This window comes from Chelonia mydas, chromosome 6, assembly GCF_015237465.2.
Source record: "Chelonia mydas isolate rCheMyd1 chromosome 6, rCheMyd1.pri.v2, whole genome shotgun sequence".
NCBI lineage: Eukaryota > Metazoa > Chordata > Testudines > Cheloniidae > Chelonia > Chelonia mydas.
The window spans coordinates 102,778,685-102,799,809 of NC_051246.2; the positions used below are offsets into that span (position 1 = coordinate 102,778,685).

General features: G+C 41.4%; 1 protein-coding gene across 5 annotated transcripts in view; it reads right to left on the reverse strand.

Annotated features, from left to right (window-relative positions):
* PPP4R3A (protein phosphatase 4 regulatory subunit 3A) overlaps window positions 1–21,125 on the reverse strand; it is a 73,202-nt gene that overhangs the window by 12,569 nt on the left and 39,508 nt on the right. For 4 of the 5 annotated variants that reach the window (XM_007055447.4, XM_037900841.2, XM_037900844.2 and 1 more), the window contains 5 exons: window positions 6,040–6,117; window positions 5,842–5,958; window positions 5,116–5,232; window positions 1,036–1,167; window positions 817–919 (listed from right to left, as the gene is read on the reverse strand). In XM_007055447.4, the coding sequence (XP_007055509.2) occupies window positions 817–919; window positions 1,036–1,167; window positions 5,116–5,232; window positions 5,842–5,958; window positions 6,040–6,117 (547 nt within the window). The remainder of the gene's footprint in view (window positions 1–816; window positions 920–1,035; window positions 1,168–5,115; window positions 5,233–5,841; window positions 5,959–6,039; window positions 6,118–21,125) is intronic. The other variant, XM_037900842.2, reaches the window with a different exon arrangement.

Below are 21,125 nucleotides of genomic sequence, written 5' to 3' on the forward strand. Positions count from 1 at the left end.
TATTTTCACCAAAAGCCCAGGTCTACATCTGAAAAGGTTTGCCAGGATCAGTACACAAGCAAACACTCCTATACTATAGACACAGATTATATCCGCAAAACAGTGCTTTTGCCAGTATAGTTTATACCAGTTTGGTGAGCAAAATAAGAGAGACTAGTAAAAGCCCTGCTATGCTCACATAACTGCATCTATACTAGGGCTTTTGCCAGTATAGAAATGTTGTACAAAAAGTCATCCCTAACTGACATTACTATACAAGCAAAAGTTTCTAATGTGGACCCAGCCTAAGATAATTTGTTAAAAGGCATGTAAGAGATTTAAAAAAAAAAAAAAAAAAAAAAAAAAGGCTTCTAGACTACAACCTAGCACTAGATCAAAGATGAAATAAGGACCCATTAGAATTATATGTTAAAGAACGAGAGAGAGAAATGGAAAATTTAAACTCAGATTTCTTCGTCTAAAAATGTAAAACTAGTTGATTTAAAACATAGTTGAGTTACAGGCTATTATAAATGCACATATGAGATTCAAAGAAAAATAAAATACAATTTCAAAATTTTCTGGAAGCCAGTTCAAAATTAAATTTTATTTTTCTTTGTTGAATATATGCATTTCAAAAGGAGTAACTGAAAAGCATACTTCCAATGTTTTCACGTGGCTCCGAGTCAACTTTCTAGCTCCAATCAGACATTAATCTTTTGAAATACTCTTATTCTGATCATGCAGAGTTTCAGACATCCTTTGACAGTTATTCTATTCTATGTACTACAATTCAATAGCCTTGGACATGACTGCTAACATTCACAGTAGTCTCACCTTTGCTAGGCTTCTCCTCTGTTGTATTAGCCAGTAAGGGAGCTGTGAGAACATGCATACAATGTTTATAGAAGAAACCCAGGAATTCTGTCTTTTCAGTTTTCTAAAGGATAAAAAAATATATCATTAATATTTTAATATGAAAGTAACATACATTACCAACAGCATTTTAACACACCAAAACCCCCCAACCTTACTCGAATTTGGGAATGCACTTACATTGGCTGTGGCCAGCATGTTTTCTGGATCAACTAAAGTACGAAGGAGACCCATGAGTTGGACTGCCCCTCCAAGTTCAGGATCTGTATCACAAATCATGTGTTCTATGATGAGGTTAATGAGTAAAATATCCTAATAGAAGAGAGATAAAAATGAAGAGATTAGTAATGACTAAGAAAAACTAAAATTAAAAGGGACACTGTCAGGTCAAATTTGGCCCAAAACTAAGATTTTGTAAAATACAAGATTTTAGGACAAAGTTCAGGACTAATAGAAATAGATCCTTGAAATGTATTTTTAAAAATGCCCATGAAAACCTACTCTATTTGCATCCCTAATACTAATGCACTATACTCATCCATGAGAATCTTTTAGAGCAACTAAAAATGGCATATAAATAAAAACATTGGATAAAAGTTAGACACATTTTTTGAAAACACAAAAAAAGGTAGTGAGAAGGTACATACTTAAAATTCTTAAATTGAATTTATGATGTGCATTAGGGAATTTGTTTTTTGAAATTAGGAGTTTTAACCTGAGTGTCCTTTTAAAATATAATGCAAGGCCCTACTTCTGAAAACACACAGAACTCCTGAACTAAATGGGATTACTCACATGTGTAAAGTTATTCAAATGCATAAATGTTTGCAGAATAGGAGTTCAAGAGTAAAACTTTCCATTCTTATATAATCCCTTAGTGCTTGCATGCCCTATTACAAGAATTATGTGGAAAAATTGGAAAGAGTCCAGCGGAGGACAACAAAAATGATTAGGGGGCTAGAGCACATGATTTATGAGGAGAGGCTGAGGGAACTGGGATTATTTAGTCTGCAGAAGAGAAGCATATGGGGGATTTGATAGCTGCTTTCAACTACTTGAAGGGGGGTTCCAAGGAGGATGGATCTAGGCTGTTCTCAGTGGTGGCAGATGACAGAACAAGAAGTAAGGGTCTCAAGTTGCAGTGCGGGAGGTTTAGTTTGGATATTAGGAAAAACTTTTTCACTAGGAGGGTGGTGAAGCACTGGAATGGGTTACCTAGGGAGGTGGTGGAATCTCCTTTCTTAGAGGTTTTTAAGGTCAGGTTTGACACAGCCCGGGCTGGGATGATTTAGTTGGGGATTGGTCCTGCTTTGAGCAGGTGGTTGGACTAGATGACCTCCTGAGGTCCCTTCCAACCCTGATATTCTATTCTTTTACCAGCAACAGGAGGACCTTCTGGAAATTCAGACATCTGTCAATGGGTTAAGGCCCTGATTCTGCATACACTTATACACATGCTTTACTTTTACACACCTGAGTAGTCAACTGAAGACAATGGGTCAACTCACAAGTAAAATTAAGCACATTTATGTTAGCAGGATCAGGGCCTTAATTTATAACTTGTCTTTCATATTTGTAGGAAGTTTTCCACACAGAAACTAAATTAGCTGTACTATACGAAAGTATGTTTCCTGAAACAAAACAAGTTTTAAAGGGAACTTGAAACACTGGCCAAATATGAACTAAAAATATTTTAGCTGCCCACTATTTAATTATGGTCTTAAACCACCAATACAGAAATTAAATAGAGCTATGCTCAGAATCATCTTAAATTACCATGGAAATAAAAGGTAGTACAATTTCTTTATTTGTTTAGCTGACTGTATTTTAAAGTAACACCAAAAAGATTACGGGAGACAGGTATATAAAGCAGCTAAAAATATATACCAAGTATATTAGATCCAGAATTCATTTTTAAACGGCTATGAGTTCATTTTTTATTCAAAATTCCATCTTTCTATGGCCTTCCGTTTCCTTCTTTGCTCTTCACAGTTACTTTATTCCAGCCCCAACTCTATTTCTGTTGCAGGACTGTTCTAATACAGCAACAGTTCACTAATACACTATCTTACTTAAAGAGCTTCTGTTTATTATATTGTACAAGCAAATTCCTAACATATTGAAGGATTCATTTAAGTGCTATTAAACATTGAACTGTTTCATGTTTCTTAACCATTCTGAAACTGACATCTCTTACACCCCTAAATTTCTGATCCTATAATCAAAATTATTTTAGAGAATTTAGCTTGCTAAATACATTACAAGAACAAAGTTGCTTTAATGTAATTTTTCAAGTAAAAAAATAATCTCTGGATGCATATTAAAAGTGACAGTTGTTGCAAAGGGTTTATTAAAAATAAAGAAGGTAAACAAAAAGCTTAAAATTTACTAGGGCTGTCAATTAATTACAGTTAATTCACGTGATTAACTCAAAAAAATTAATGGTGATTAATTTCACTGTTAAACAATAGAATACCAATTGAAATTATTCAATATTTTGGATGTTCCGTAACTGCACTCAAAAACAAAACAAATCTAAAACTTAAGAACCTACAAGTCCACTCAGTCCTACTTCTTGGTCAGCCAATCGTTAAGACAAACAAGTTTGTTTACATTTACAGGAGATAATGCTGCCCTCTTCTTATTTACAATGTCAACAGAAAGCGAGAACAGACATTTGCATGGCACTTTTGTAGCCGACACTGCAAGGTATTTACGTGCCGGATATGCTAAACATTCGTATGCCCCTTCATGCTTCAGCCACCATTCCAAAGGACACGCTTCCATGCTGATGATGCTCGTTAAAAAAATGTGTTAATTAAATTTGTGACTGAACTCCTTGGGGGAGAATCGTATATCCCCTGCTCTATTTTACTCACATTCCGCTATATATTTCATGTTATAGCAGTCTCGGATAATGACTCAGCATGTTGTTTGTTTTAAGAACACTTTCACTGCAGATTTGACAAAAAGCAATGAAGGTACCAATGTGAGATTTCTAAAAATAGCTACAGCACTCGACCCAAAGCTTAAGAATCTGAAGTGCCTTCCAAAATCTGAGCAGGACATGGTGTGTATTATGCTTTCAGAAGTCTTAAAAGAGCGACACTGATGCGGAAACTACAGAACCCGAACCACCAAAAAAAGAAAATCAACCTTCTGCTAGTGGCATCTGACTCAGATAATGAAAATGAACATGCATCGGCCCACACTGCTTTGGATGGTTATCGAGCAGAACCCTTCATCAGCATGGACACATATCCTCTGGAATGGTGGTTGAAGCATGAAGGGACACAAGAATCTTCAGCGCATCTGGCTACAACAGTGTCGTGAGAATGTCTGTTCTCACTTTCAGTTGACATTGTAAACAAGAAGGGGGTAGCATTACCTCCTGCAAATGTAAACAAAGTTGTCTGTCTGAGCGACTGGCTGAACAAGAAGTAGGATTGAGTGGACTTGCAGGCTCCAAAATTTTACATTGTTTTATTTTTTAATGCAGTTTTTTTTGTACATAATTCTACATTTGTAAGTTCAACTTTCATGATAAAGAGATTGCACTACAGTACTTGTATTAAGTAAATTGAAAAATACTATTTCTTTTGTTTTTTTACAGTGCAAATACTTTTAATCAAAAATAAATATAAAGCAAGCTTTGTACACTTTATATTCTGTGTTGTAATTGAAATCAATTAGCTACCTGTAGAAAACATCCAAAAATATTTAAATAAATGGTATTCTATTATTTAACCGTGTGATTAATTTTTTTAATTGCTTGACAGCCCTAAAATTTACACATCAATTGGTGCACCTGGCAAGGTAGAAAAGTTACAGGATTGGGGTGTTTTAAACAAAAAGTAAGTACTTAAGAATGTGCCCACGCCCCATTGGACTGCTCATACACTTAATGTTAAGGAACATGACTAAGTGTTTGCAGAATTGGGGTCCAAGAAGGCTATGCAAATGAGGAGATATGGTCACCTTTCCACATATGAAAGATTAATAGATAAAATAGGGTAAGCTGTAGTTTATATAATTGTGTTGTGATTAATAATATTATTGTAAATACTACTGTGATGGGTACGAGAGAGAACCTTCCAACCATAGTTTTTTGTTTGTTTTTTTTAAAAAGGAAAGGTTCTAGAAAACTATTCCAAATGCACATTTGTCAAAAATGCAAACTCATAAAGTAGGATTTAGTCACTAATAATAGAGACAGAAATATGAACCTTCTAAAAAAGCTTCAGAAGACCTCCTACTTACATCATCATTCTGTTGAGCTTCCTGCATAACAAACTCTCGTACCATGGATGGATTGTACTCAACCAAATATGAGAATATATCAGTAGCTGCACTTCGCACTTGTGCATCATCCATACCCTGGGAAGTCAAGTAAAACTGTTTAAGTACTTTAAAAAACAAAAATCCTTGTACTTGAAAGGCATGACAGTAGTTTAAATGAGCAGAAGCAATTTCAGAAATCATAGTTCTGTCTGAATTTTTTATTGTTAACTATTACTGTTACAAATAATAACTAAAGTCACTATAAATAAGAGATGAGACCTTCCCCCCGTTTTTTTCTTGTTTAATTGATAGCTTTGTATGAAATCAGTTTAACAGTTTCCCTGGTTTATTGGTCATAGCCCTGTTTTAGTTTGAACACAGAAACAGACCAGAAAAAGGAATAAAGATTGGAAAAAATTGCAAATTCACAAAAACTGCTAGGGGGACTTAGTGATGTAATACTTAAAACTACTTTAAAGTTGTGGGGTTTTTTTTGTTTGTTTTTTTAAAGTGGACTGAATTTCAAGATGACAGTATCCCTTTCAGACAAAACAAATCACTAAAGTACTTCAGAGAGCCATGACACTGCAATGTTGTTGTAACTACTTGTTAAATAATTACCTTTCTGAAATGAAAAAAATATAACTGTTACAACAAATATTTACAAAGAGTCATTTCAGAAAAATACGTATTGCGTTAACTTACTAGGATGACTTCTAGTGCTGGCAGTATACCCATATTAGACAATGTTTTGAAAAAAGCATCTCTGTTTTGAGGTTGTAATGTTTGAGAAAATGCACAGAATTCTTTCAGAAAGTTTACCTAAAATGTAGAAAACATGTTCGTGATTAACAAAATTCAGACAATGAATAGTCACTTCATGTATATTTTACAAATGCTTACCAATTCTTGTCTTTTCTCCTCATCTGTGGCTTCATCTGTTAATTGTGCAAACAATTCTGTCAGAAATTTTTCATCTTCCTACAAAAGTAAGATAATGCCATGTGTTTATTTGACAATACTGAAACTAACCCTCAGAATATTAACTCCCCAAAGCCATGCCTCCAAGCTTTTTATACCACTGTGAATGCACAGAATTTATGTCTGGCACAGAATTTTGCATTTTCTGTGCAGAAAAAAATTCTGCCCACGAAGTGCTGCAGTTCCACCTTTTGCCCACCAGAGGATGCTGTGGCGCCAGAACAGATAGCAACAGTGGTCAGCCGGCTGTGTTCAGCACAACACCCTGCCCCAAGCCGTTGCACTGCTTCTGAGGGGAGTGGGAAATAAGTTTCTGCATTGTAGTTTAAATGGATTACTCAAAGTTCTCTATTGATTTGTCTAGTAAGAAATCTAATTTGTCAAAAACACCAAACACTCAGACATACTTGATGATATTTTGAACTAAATTACCAAAATAACTGAAACTAGTGTGATTATATTGTATTATTTTGACAAATAAAATATGCATAATTTTGCAGAATTTTAAAATATTGTGCATAGAATTTTTATTTTTTTGGCACAGAATTCCCCCAAGAGTAATTTTAAAGGGAAAATATATTTGTGTAGGATACTTAATTGTAACAGTGTTAATCAACTTTCCACTTAATACATGTAACTGATGGAAGACATTATGATCGGCGTAATCTATATGAGGGCTGAAAGACCGATCAATCAAGGTGACATGTAACTATGTGTCCTTTCCTTGCTGTTATGTGCAATTTTCTTTCCTAGGTTCATTCCATTTTCTTTCCAATTGTGTTATATCTTATGTTGTCATCTGTCAGTTTCCTCTTTTCCTTGTCTCTCTCAATCCTCTTATCTCCCTACCTTATATTGTCTGATTATCACCCCATATTCGGTCTCTCCCCTCCCCTCAATAATCATTCTTTGACTCTTTCTCAGTATCACATTTTTTTTTTTTTAAAATGTACCCTGATCAATCACTCTCTTCTATCCATATCATTCATAAACAGGACCTGGAAATTTTACCAGAGATCTTAACAACATAACTATACCCAGCAGCTTAAAAATGATATGACAGGAAAGGAAAATTCCAACACCAAGATGTTGGGAAAGGGGTGAGTGCTGAAAACCAAATGAAAATGATTAGATTCTTATCAGTTCCACTGCCGCTGCTCACAAGATTCTTAATGGCAGCAGTCAAGATTGATTAACGTTCATGCTGCTGAAGCTTAGCAAAGCTATGAGCAGCGGCAGACACACTAGAGCCATCTGTCTGCAGACTTAAGAAGACAGCACTATATCAGTTAACCTTCCAAACATAAACCAAGTATAATTCTAAGAGCTAAAAATTCTTAAAACAAAACAATCCCCCGCCCCCAAACAGTAATTGATAGCATTTGCCTGGGAAAGCTTCCTACACGCCACATATAAGCAGCGTTTGAAAAATCTACTCAACACTAAGGTGAAATATACTTAAGACATTATTAATGCAATAAGTGGCCAAGAAACCCAAAACAAAACAGTGACTGAAACCCAAATTTCTTTGGAAGTGTCCTATATACTTAAAGAGTGCCATTTGTCAATCTTGCAATTCTTCGACTCAGATCAGGATAAGCAATGCCAACCACCTACTCACAACAAAAGGAAATCTAAGAAGCCTCATTTGAAGCTTCTAGTGATCTTCCAAACTGAGTTATAGCTGAAGAGACAAAAAACTTTACTAGTAGCCTGGAGCGAACATTCCAGATTCCAACTGAAGTCATACCCAAGAAAGTCAAGTATGGGGTCTACAATTCAATTTACTGGCTGCCAACTAGAGATGGATCCATTGATCACTACCCGTTAAGCCCAATGATCTAGCCAGCTTTCTATCCAATCCATTCATCCATCCCATACTTCTTTAACTTGCTGGCAAGCCCTACGTAGATCTGGGTGGCACATTGAACCATATATTATTAATACCACCACCTCAAACTGGAAGAGAGAAGTAGTCTGGTCCATGTATTGCCACTTAAACCAGTAACAAGATCCATGCTCATCCCTGCCATGATAGCAACATATCATAACTGTCATCTAGATGACCTCATAAGGAACATATTTCTTCTCCTTTATTGGGAGTGGGAATGAGTGGATGGTCTATACCACATCTTTTTCACCTCAATTACGATCCCTGGAAGCAAGTATAAAAAGCTAAATTAGTAGAACATTAAAATTGCAGGGTTAAAAGCAATAAAAAGTCAGGAAGAGTACAACTTTCAGAAGTGCTTAAGTGACTTTAGCTTAGTACCATTTTCATTGAAAGTTAATGATTTAGGCTCCTAAATCACTTTTGAAAATGAGATTGGGGCCTAAATTGGAGAGGCATTTTGAAAATTTTACCCCAAGTGCTAAAAGTTGTGTATGCAACCATAACTCTATAACCCTCTGTGTATGTATTACAATATAGTACTTTGTGATTGCATACTATATCTACTTCCTAGAAGCTAGGATCATCTGGGCATATCCCACCCAGTCAAATGCCCGCCACTGTGGAGGCCTCAGGCACTGGTGGTATCTTAATCTCTCCTGTTTTCTGCTTGTGGCACACAGTTTAGTCTAATCAGTACTGGAATGCTTTAGTCTAACCCAAGTAACTGGGTTCAAAATGAAAGTAACTGGGAGAAGTGTAATTACCTAGGATATACAAATGGCCAGAGTAGCTCTAATAATGGTATCTTCTGTTCTGAAACTTTATGAAACTGCATTGCAAATATAATATACAATTTTCTCCTCAAACCTCTAATAAACACATAGTGCTTTCTATGGATGAGATTTTTTCCAAAAGCTCTCAGCCCTGGCCTAACCCTACTCCCATTTAAGTCATTGTAGAGTTAAGATAGGAATGAGTGCTTTTGAAAAATCCCATCCTATAGTATGCATACAAATCCTGTATCTGACATGTGCACAATAAGCTGCTGTGGAGCCCCCTGGAGTGGCGCCTACATGACTGTGCATATAGGTCCCTGCCGACCTGCCGCCTCTTTGGTTCCTTCTTGCTGGATATTCCAACAGAGGGGAGGCAGGTGGGTCTTGGAATGGAAATGAGCAACACATTTCGAAGAACAACAGTTATGAAAGGTAGTTAAACTCTTTTTTCTTCAAGTGATTGCTCATGTCAATTCCAAGTAGGTAACCCCCAAGCAGTCCCTTGGAGGAGGGGTCAGAGATCACCAAGCTGCAGACTGGAGCACTGCTCTGCCAAACGCAGTATTGTTTCTAGCCTGCTGATGATGTAAAGGTATGCATAGATTAACACATGGCCACCCTGCACATGTCCTGGATGGGGACCTGTGCCAGGTACACTGCAGATGAAGCTTAGGCTCTTGTGGAGTGCCCTGTCGGTGGTGAAGCTGGAATCTTTGCCAGGTTGTAGCATGTCCTGATACAGGCTGTGATCCAAGAAGAGAATTCTTGGGATGAGATCGGCAGACCTTTCATTCTTTCAGCAATGGCAATGATGAGTTGTGTTGACTTCCTAAACGGCTTTGTTTGCTCAGTGTAAAGAACCAGAGCCCGTCTAACATCTAGGGAATGGTGTCTGTGTTCCCCGTCATTAGCGTGTGGCTTTGGGAAGAACACTGGCAAAAAGATGCCCTAACTTGCATGAAACTGTCAAACAACTTGAGGGAGAAAGGCCAAGTGCGGCTGCAATTGCACCTTGACCTTATTAAAAAAAAAAAAAACTATACAAGAGGGCTCAGACACTCTTCTGACAGACGTTATAGCCACTAGAAACGCTACTTTCCAAGAGAAGTAAAGCAACGAACAAGTTGCTAGAGGTTTGAAAGGGGGCCCCATGAGCCTTGAGAGGGCTAGGTTAAGGTCCCATGGGGGACGACGACCAGCTGCTGCACCTGGGGGTTCAGTCTGTCTAGCCCTTTTAAGGAAATGACCAACCATGGAGTTAGCAAATACTGACTGCCCCGCTGCGCCCAGGTGGAAAGCAGAAGTAGCTGCCAGGTGCACCTTAACTGACAAGACTGTCAGCCCTTACTGCTTTAGTAGTCCAGTATAAAGGGAATTGAGGACTTAAGCGGAGGGGTGCCCTTCTGTAAGGACCAAACAGAGAACATTTCCCACTTGGCTAGATAAGTGGCATGAGTGGAGGGCTTTCTACTGCCGAGAAGAACCTCCCTAACCTCCTGATGAATCGGAGCACTGGAGCTTTAACGGGTTTAGCCATGGATTTTCCACGCGGTGAGGTGGAGACAGTCCAGGTTGGGGTGCTGTAAACGGCTGTGGTCCTGCGTGATGAGATCTAGAATCATGGGAATGTCCACCAAGAGGTTCAACAACATGGCGAACCTGTGCTGGCGGGGCCACACTGACGCTATGAGAATCAGTGAAGCCTTGTCCTGCTGGATCTTGAGAAGGATCTTGTGATGAGTGGAAATGGCGGGAATGCGTTCAGCAGGAGCCCTGTCCACGAGAAGAGAAAGGCATCCACAATCAAGCTGGGACTGTGATTCAGGAGCAACTTCCTGTTGCCTCCTGTCGCGAACACATCTACCTGGGGAGATCCCTACCTCAAGAAGATATCGCTGATGACATCCGGTTGGAGAGACCATTTGTGGCCGTGGAAAGATCTGCTGAGGTGATCGGCCAGTCATTTTGTGTGCCTGGTAGATACGATGCCTCCAACTGTATCGAATGGGCGATGCAGAAGTTCCACAACCTATGGGCTTCCTGGCACTGGGAAGAGGAGTGAGCACCACCCTGTTTGTTTATATAGAACATCGCTGTGGTATTGTCCGTCAACATCAATATACATTTGCTCTGAAGATGGGTCTGAAATGTCTGGCAACCTAGGCCACCCATAGCTCCCGGACACTGATGTGCAGCGATAGTTCTGCCTGGGACCGTAGACCCTGAAATCCTGAGGTTGCTCAGGTACGCTCCCCACCCAAGCACTGATGCATCTGTAACTAGCGACGGCTGAGGTTTGGAAAAGGGTACTCCCGCACAAACTATCTGTGGATCGAGCCACCACGGTAGGGATTCGAGAGCCCGAGGAGAAAGTGTGACCAGACTGTCCAAATGGTCCCAGTGTGGTCTGTACACCTGGGCCAGCCACGCCTGGAGGGGATGGAGGAGCAGCGTTGCATGCTGCACAACAAGTGCATGCTGCCATATGCCCGAGTAATTTTAGGCAGTTTCTGACTGTCATGGTGGGGAACCAGTGGAAACCTTGTATGATGGTGCTCATGGCTAAAAAACAAGATTTGGGCTGAAACGCCCTGGCCTAGGCTGAGTCCAGGAGGGCCCTGATGAATTATATTTGAGTGGGAACCAGAGCAGACTTCACCATGTTGAGACTGAGGAACGTCATACGTACCAGGTTCACATGGTCCTCCACCTGAGCTTGGGACTGGCCCTTGATGAGCCAGTCTAGGTACGGGAAGATTTGCACTTGACGCTTTCGAAGGAAAGCCACCACAACTGCCATGCACTTGGTGAACACCCAGGGGGCCACTGATAGGCCGAAGGGGAGGACCTTGAACTGCTTACCTGAGGGCTGCTTAGCCAAGCCCTGCCCTTGGCCAGAGGAGGACTGAGATGGGTGCCTCCTATTGCTTTTACCCCGCTTCCTACGGAAGTCCTGTCTAGGAGGGGCAAGGTAGAAACGTTGGGCGACCTGGGGCTTGAATGTCTTTCTTTGTGGGGCTGGTGTATGCAGCCTGAAAGACTTGAGGGTCACCCCGCAAGTCCTTAAGGCTATGTAGCCTTGAGTCTGTCTGTTCCGCAAAAAAATCCGGAGCAATTAAAGGGCAGGTCCTGAATTGTATTCTGCACCTCGTGCGGGAGCCCTGAGACCTGTAGCCAAGAGTGTATCATGGCTATGGCCTTGGCTCTGATGCAGGTGGCCGAGGTCCTGGCCACCATCTTTCCCTCCTCCAGAACCGCTCCAAACCCCAAAAGGGAGTCCCGCTGGAAGCAATTCCTGGAGTTTGGCCAGAGAGCTCCAAGAATTATAAGCATAGCAGCTCAGTACCTCTTGCTGGTTCGCTATGCAAAGCTGGAGCCCCCCAGTGGAGTAGACTTTCCAACCGAAGAGGTCCTTGGATTTGGGGGTAGGCTCCGGTTGCCCCGGCGCTCTTTGTGGTTTACTGCCTCCACCACCAGAGTCCCGGACTGGGGGTGGGTGAAGAAGTGCTCATACCCCTGAAAAGGCACAAAGTACTTATGCTCTATGCCCTTGGCTGTCAGCAGGATAGAGACAGGCGTGTGCCACAGCGCCTTGGTGGTATTTTGTATAGTTTTGATGAGGGGCAGAGCCACCCTCAAGGTCCCTTATGGGGCCAGAATATCCACCATGGGATCTGTGTCCTCAGAGACCACTTCTGCTTGCAAGCTCTGGGCCACCCTCCTGAGCAGGTCTTGATGGGCTCTGGTGTCCACAGTGGGCAAAGTGGTGGATGTGCCTGCTACTGCCTCATCTGGGGAGGACGAAGATGACGCCCTCGGAGGTACTGGGTCCTCTTGCCCCTCTGGCTCACGGGGATCCTCTTGCACCACTGGAGAGAAGCAGGAAGCGGCACTAGCACTCAATGCCACAGCCACTTCAGTGCCAGTGCTGACGTTCTCATCAGCCTGTACTTGAGCATTCCTACCCTTTGAGCATCCCTATCCCTACCACGCCTACAGATGTGGAAGGAGGATCCGGGGAACTACAGGCCAGTCAGCCTCACCTCAGTCCCTGGGAAAATCATGGAGCAGGTCCTCAAGGAATCAATTCTGAACCACTTCAAGGAGAGGGAAGTGATCAGGAACAGTCAGCATAGATTCACCAAGGGCAAGTCATGCCTGACTAATTTAATTGCCTTCTATGATGAGATAACTGGCTCTGTGGATTGAGGGGAAAGCAGTGGATGTGTTATTCCTTGACTTTAGCAAAGCTTTTGATACGGTCTGCCACGGTATTCTTGCCAGCAAGTTAAAGAAATATGGGCTGGATGAATGGACTATAAGGTGGATAGAAAGCTGGCTAGAACATTGGCCAAACGGGTAGTGATCAATGGCTCCATGTCTAGTTGGCAGTCAGTATCAAGCGGAGTGCCCAAGGGTCGGTCCCGGGGCCGGTTTTATTCAATATCTTCATTAATAATCAGGAGGATGGCGTGGACTGCACCCTCAGCAAGTTTGCAGATGACACTAAACTGGGAGGAGTAGTAGATATGCTGGAGGATACGGACAGGATACAGAGGAACCTAGACAAATTAGAGGATTGGGCTAAAAGAAATCTGATGAGGTTCAACAAGGACAAGTGCAGAATCCTGCACTTAGGACGGAAGAATCCCATGCACCACTACAGACTAGGGACCGAATGGCTAGGCAGCAGTTCTGCAGAAAAGGACTTAGGGATTACAGTGGACGAGAAGCTGGATATGAGTCAACAGTATGCCCTTGTTGCCAAGAAGGCTAACAGCATTTTGGGCTGTATAAGTAGGGGCACTGCCAGCAGATCGAGGGACGTGATCGTTCCCCTCTATTCGACATTGGTCAGGCCTCATCTGGAGTACTGTGTCCAGTTTTGGGCCCCACACTACAAGAAGGATGTGGAAAAATTGGAATGCGTAAAGCGGAGGGCAACAAAAATGATTAGGGGACTGGAACACATGATTTATGAGGAGAGGCTGAGGGAACTGGGATTGTTTAGTCTGCGGAAGAGAAGGATGAGGGGGCATTTGATAGCTGCTTTCAACTACCTGAAAGGGGGTTCCAAAGAGGATGGATATAGACTGTTCTCAGTGGTGGCAGATGACAGAACAAGGAGTAATGGCCTCAAGTTGCAGTGGGGGAGGTTTAAGGTTAGATATTAGGAAATACTTTTTCACTAGGAGGGCGGTGAAGCTCTGGAATGGGTTATCTAGGGAGGTAGTGGAATCGCCTTCCTTTGAGGTTTTTAAGGTCAGGCTTGACAAAGTGGGATGATTTAGTTGGGGATTGGTCCTGCTTTGAGCAGAGGGTTGGACTAGATGACCTCCTGAGGTCCCTACCAACCCTGATATTCTATGATTCTATGTGGCCAATGGAGGGATTCACACCTCCAACAAGGATCTGGAACTCAGACCCTGAACTTGGTGGTAGGTCCATGGTGTCCAAAAGTGCCACTGCATCGGTCTTTGCCACTGTGGAGGCCAGGACACTACAGGCAAGGGCTGCCCCTTGTCTTGTCCAGAACGGTGCTGGGAGCAGTGCTGGCTCCGCCTGGAAGCGTAGGAGTCCGCCTCGGATTCTGAGGAGAAGTCCGAATCTGACCAGGGCAATGGAGATTGAGATGGTGCTGGGGATCGGTGCCGGGGATCGGTGCCATGGGAAAGGAAATCGGTGCTACATCATAGTGGACTCACCCCATGTTGAATCAACGTTGGTGCTGACAATGTTGCCAGTGCTGCACCCGGATTCTGAGCCGGTGCACCTGCTGGTGGAGCGGGGTAATTGCGCCGTCATGGTAATCAGGTCCTTGGCCGCCTTGAATGTGTCCAGTGTGGAGGGAGCATCCAAGTCATCCTCCAAATCTTCCTGCACTGGGGAGTCCACCATGGCTGGACTCAACGGACCTCCCCGAGAGGCCAGAGTCGACGGTGCCAGTCTAGGTGAGCCCAAGACTGGGTGTCCCGACGCGGGACACACCCCACTAGTGCTCGCCTGCTCCACTACCCTAGCAGGGAAGCGCCCTGTCAGCTCTCTTCTTCTTGTGTGGCGACTGCAACTGGTGCCTTGCACTACAGCAAGTCCTTGGCGTCGGGGAATGTTGGTGCCGTGACACCCTGGCAGAGTCCTTTCTTGGTGCTGAGGCTTTCCAAACCGAGGCCGGCGCACTGAAGCACCTGGCACCGGGTCAGACGCTGCCCGAGGTGGTTGGGGTTGAAGAGCTGACTCCATCAGAAGGAGCTTTAAGCAGAAGTCCCGCTCCATCTTAGTTCTGGGCTTAAACCCCTTACAGGTTTTACACCTGTCGGACTGGTGTCCCTCTCCAAGACACTTCAGACAGGAGTTGTGAGAGTTTCCCTTTGGCATAGGCTTCAGGCAGGACCTGCATGGCTTAAAACCTTGAGACAGAGGAATGCCCTGTATTAGGATATAGATATTCAGGCCTGCCTATAAAGGCCTATACTTTAAGAATTTAGGTATATGTTTATCATTTAGCTAGTAATAGAGGTATACAAGAAAGAATCTGTTTAACGGCCTTCTCTCACTGTGACAGTCTGAGGCCCTGTTCTTAGGCCAATGCCTTTGGCTAAGCAGCAGAGGCAGCCATAAGCTGGGAAGCATACGGTCACATCCTCACGTTCCAAACTAGTCAATATGGGGCTGTTAGCTAGATGATCCGATCTATCACCTCCAGAGAAAAGGAAGAGCCTAGAAGATGTAAAAGGAAATTTAGTTTGATAGTTTTCTGGCTGGTAAGAACTCACTTATCAATAGACACAGCTAGGAAACCCTTATGTCTTTATAGATGTAGTTGTGAAATCCTCACTCCTGTATTGTTTTGTCATTTTTGTTCCCACTTTGCTATTGTTTATTTGCATGGTCTCTGTCTGGTTCTGTGATTGTTTCTGTCTGCTGTATAATTCATTTTGCTGGGTGTAAACTAATTAAGGTGGTGGGATATAATTGGCTAGCTAATCATGTTACAATATATTAGGATTGGGTAAATTTTAGTAGAATGATTGGTTAAGGTATAGCTAAGAATATTGCTATATAAATTAGGGGCAAACAGGAAGTAAGTTGGGATTCGAAAATAAGGAAAAAGGAACTTGGATTTAAACTTGCTGGAAGTTCACCCCAATAAACAATGAATTGTTTGCACCTTCAGACTTCGGGGTATTGTTGCTCTCTGTTCATGCGAGAGGGACCAGGGAAGTGGGAGAGTGAAGGAATAAGCTCTCTAACACCCTGGTCCCTGGGACGGGAACAAAGTGGTGGGTAGGAGGTAACCCCCAACTAAAACTTAACAACAACTACACTGAACCCTAACTATAATTTTATCACTACCTATACTTTAAACTACTTACAGAGAGAGAAGAAAGAAATCACCAGGGAATTGCTTGCTAACACAAGAGAGGAGCTGCTCCAACGACCGTTACTGACAGTAAGAAGGAACTGAAGAGGCGGAGAGTCGGCAGGGACCTATATACACAGCCATGTAGGTGCCACTTCAGGGGGCTCCACAGCCGACCCGACGGCTACCGCTAGGGTACTTTCCGACGATCATGCACGTGGTGCGCATACACCTACTTGGAACTGACATGAGCAATCACTCGAAGAAGAATATACTGAACCATGAAGACAATTAAATGAATGACAGTGAAAATATTCTAATAATAAATATTAGAAGAGTCTACATATGCATCAAAAGTTGTAGAATAAATTGCGCAATACTGTACTTGAAAGAATCATGGACTTCGTGATCCAAATTATAAAAATACACAGTACAAAGGAACATAGCTAATGCTGCAGGTTAAAAGTCAGAAAACGTCAAAGCTGAATGCTAGAATTGTACAATCTTAATATATTCCTGATGTAGATTATCATACTGAATTTCTTCAGCTTTTCCAAGACAGAAAATAAGTTAAGCACATGCATAATTCTTTGTGAAGTCAGTTCCTTAGTAAGGTGTGCAATGGGAAGACCCACTCTGATATACCTTACAAGCTATATAGGTCATAGAGTTTTCAGAGAAAAGGTTCTCTCCTGAAGACCTCCTCTGGCCGGTTCAAGTGTTATAAGCTAAATAGTTTCAGATTATGAAATATCCATGTTCTGTTGCCCATTTATGCAAACCAAACAGAAATTCTAACTCCCATCTTCAAAAAGCCTAAGAAATTCCGCATCATAAACTACACTGAGAAACAACAAGATTGTACAATTATAGCACTCAGTGGGACTATGCTGAAAGTTAAGCATGTACATTAAGCTTCTGGAAGATTGCAGCAGCTTCTCTTAGCCTTTCGGCATCTTACAAAGTCTGTGCAGAGACTGAGCTAAGGTCTCCTGCAAAGTCCTCACTGTAGCCCACTGTACTTTTCACTACACAGTTAACTTTAGAAATGTACTTAAGTGCAGCTCAGACTTCCTTAGCTATATATTTCATGAACTTTAGCAAAAAACCAAACCAAACCAAACCAACCCCTCCCCCCAAACACTCATACAAAATACACTGCATATGCTCCATATGCAGTTTTCAAAGGCATGAATACTTGTCAAATTAAATGCAATTTTCCCTGCTGAAACATTTTAACACACTTCCCAGTTAGGGCTATTTCTGTGAAATAAAATTACTTTTCAACTTCTATCCACTTCACAGCTGTGGAAAACCAGACAAGAACCCCCCCACCCCCAAACAAAAAAACCCCCACAAAACCCTATTCTTCCTGCTTTCTTCATATTCCCTTTTGGTCTGAGATAATTTCTGGAAGATTTCAGCCCAAAAGGTGAAAGTTTAATAAAGTTACAAGCAAGTAAGTTCCTAGAACAGAAACAGTGTGTCAGCCTTAAGTATAGTGCTATTGTTGCTGCTCCTGTTGTAATATTGCACATACTTTACATAACCCTTCCCTCCCACATCAGACACAAGTGATTAGTTTGTGATGTAGATTAAAGTGCCCTCATCTCCTTGATCTTGAGCTATCCTGCTACACAGAGGTCCTTTCATACACTATTGATAAGTAATTTCCCCCTTGAGACACTTCTCCATTATTATTTAGGCACAGCTTTGGTAGTAACAGGAACCCATCATATTTTGTAGATGGCACACACATCCAAACTATTTCATCAGCATGGAAGAAAGAAGAAACTAAGCTCTGATACCACCAATATGCAACACTTGCATACATAATTTCACTGAGTCATTTCCCATTGGAAAACTGCCCCTATTTACTTTAGTGCATCAGATAATTTTCATGGTAAACTGCTCTGTAAAATGCATTTCAAAATGCAAATAAATTAAAGCTGGCATTTCTGAGCCTACTGCTGACAGCATGCATCCTTCTGAGACAGTCAAATTTCAGCTTGATGCACTCCCTTTGATATTTGGGCAAAATCGCTAAACTTCTCTAACTCAGTTCCCCCCAAATCACCTACATATAATATATACTTACATCACAGGGGTGCTGCAAAACAAATTAATATCTGTAAAGCAGTTTCAAAATAAAGAGCAGAATATTACTATTACATGTGGACCGGCTAGTAGGATGATGCAATTTGAGAATAAACATACATGTATAGAATCTTGTATTAATTCCATCCTTTTAAATAAAAGACTGGCTTAAACAAAAATAATTGCTTTGTCTGAAAACTAATCTATGAGTATAATAAAGGAAAATTATAATATAGAAAGGCCATGCACTCAAATTCCAAATAGCAAGGGATAAGACAGCACTAAGTACATAAATTATTACATAACCTATCTGCTCCTCCCCTCCTATTCTATTCTTCAGATCCCTAGAAAACACAAATCATAGACTCAAAGTGAGCCCAACAACATGCTTTATTTTGGCAACATTACAAACATCACAGGAGCTTGCTGGCACACAGAACCAGCCAATAAAAGGGGTCAAGTAAATGGTGTTTACTCACTCTATGGCACACTTTTGCAAGTTTTTATTTTTTAAACTTTAATAATACAAAGGGATAGGATTGATAGCCTCCAATGAGAGAAGAAATGTATAAAATAATATTTTTAAGTTGCAAAAGAGCGTCACAAAGTAAGCACCACCACTTACCTGTCTTCCCCCCATTCCTGAAATTGGTCAGCTCCAGGTTCCAGTGAGTGTTTTTTTTGATAGTTGCGATATCACTAGAATAGGGCATGCTGGAACACCAAGCTGTGTTGGCAGTTAGGAGGGGATGAAAAAGAAAATGGGGGGAAAAAAACCCAGAACGAATTTAAATTGAATTATGTGCTGAATGCCTTTCTTATACCACCTACACAGGCCAATGATAGGCGTGGCAATTTTTTTTTTTTTTAATAATTTTGATAGATAGTATTTATGTTTATTTTAAATTGACAAAAATAAAAAAAGCTTAAAGTGTTCACAGTTGTGCAAAATTATGGGTTTTAAGATTTATTTTTATTGATTTTAATTTTCTCAATTGTGGGAAGTTACAGGAGGAGTCAGGTAATTATGTAATGACAGTAGATACTGAGATTCAAGAAGTTCAAGTTTTATAACCATTGACAAATTGTGTTTTAACATCATGTGTCAAAACATACGAAGTAAATAGCCTTAAATCCAAGCAGCATTCTTACTTTGTGTATCTGTACGTTTTTGGATCATTATCATCTACGGAAATATTTTTTCATCAGTTTGAGTGGTGAAACTGACACTGATAAAAATCTAATCCTTCCAACCCTAGATATAGTCCTGCCCACAACCCCTAGCCCCCACCATGAGACTGGGGTCCCTGCTCTATTGAGCCCTGACTGCTCCCTGCACACTGGAACCCTGCCCTTCCCCCGACCCCCTGCTGGAGCCGACACTGCCCCATAACACTACATAATTGTCAAATATTATTGTTGTATCAACGCATAAATAATACAGCCAAGGTCCCACCATCCCAGCAGTCCCATACTACTACCCTCGCAAATTTTGCGGCCATTCAAATGCTAACACCTTACTTGTTCATCTTGTTTCTACCAATATTCCTCTATGCAGGCCCAGAATGAAGAAAGGTAGTCTTAGAACTACTTTCTAAAATGGTAAAGTCCAACTACCCACTCTCTGGGCTGGTGTAACAGGACAATTTTTGAACAGCTGTCAAAATTGATTTGCAAAGAAACATAAGATTGCAGATGGAAACATGAAGGAGACAAAAAACAGCCTCTTTTGTCACTTTACTTATATAATGGGGGTGCTTGGTTGCTCATGACCAGTTTGAGACTCATGATTACATAAATGTAAATAAATATTACATCAATTTTTTTCCCTCTCAATAAAGAGCATCAAATCTATTTTACACACACACACACGGTTTTTTAAAAAAATAATTATGTTTATAAAATATGTACACAATTCAACAAGCACCCATACTATTCTGTTGGCACCCTCGTAACACTAAAAAATTAGAACTGCATAAATTTATACATATAAACACATGCACAAAACTATGTTAAAAGATTGTTAAGGTTGCAAAGTCAAGTACTCAAACGTGAGGAAGGAAATACCATAATTAAAATTGCCCATGCAACCTTAATCCAGCTCCCTTGTGCATATGACATGGTCATTAATTACATGAACACGTACCCTATTTTCCACAGAATAGCTGGCTCATTCAGTACCCAGGACTCACCATACTCAGTGATTGAGCTGCTGTTTTAATATTTTGGTTTATTCCCATTGTTCAGTGTGTGGTCCCAGGCACACCATTCAAACCCTACTTGGAAGACAGTATTATTAATTTCCCCAGTGGCTTTTTTATGGCTGTGACAGGATGACTGCCCCCAGCAAGAAAGGGAGCAGGGTCCAGTGCACCTGGTTAGAAAAGCTGATGCCCAATTGGGTATAAAGGAAGGCACCTGGGCCTTATAGAAGGGGAGTCAGCCACAGGTGCTGAGGGATGCTTGCAGACAATGCAGGGAGTAAGGATGTTTCTGCATGGCCCTGAGACAACAGGGGAAATGCAGCAACCAGAAAGATCTGTGGAGAAGGCCAAACTTCAAGCAAGAAGTGCTTGGAGAACTGGAAGATAGGCCCTCAGGGAGGAGGAGCTGCACCCAATTTGGGATTGGGGTGGAAGAACTGAATTGTTACAGAGAGGAGAGGTGGGCTCAGCTGAAACTGGGATTGGGATGAAGTCTTTGAAGGTCTAAATTTTCTTTTGAAAGACTTTGAGCTGGATGTACCAAACTGGACCCCAAAATGTTTGCAAGATGTGGCTTATGTGGACTTTTTATTAAAAGGGAGCCTGATTTAAAGAGAAACTGAGTCATGCCTCAGCAGAGTCACAGTTGGCCAGAAGGGGCAATATAATATAGATGC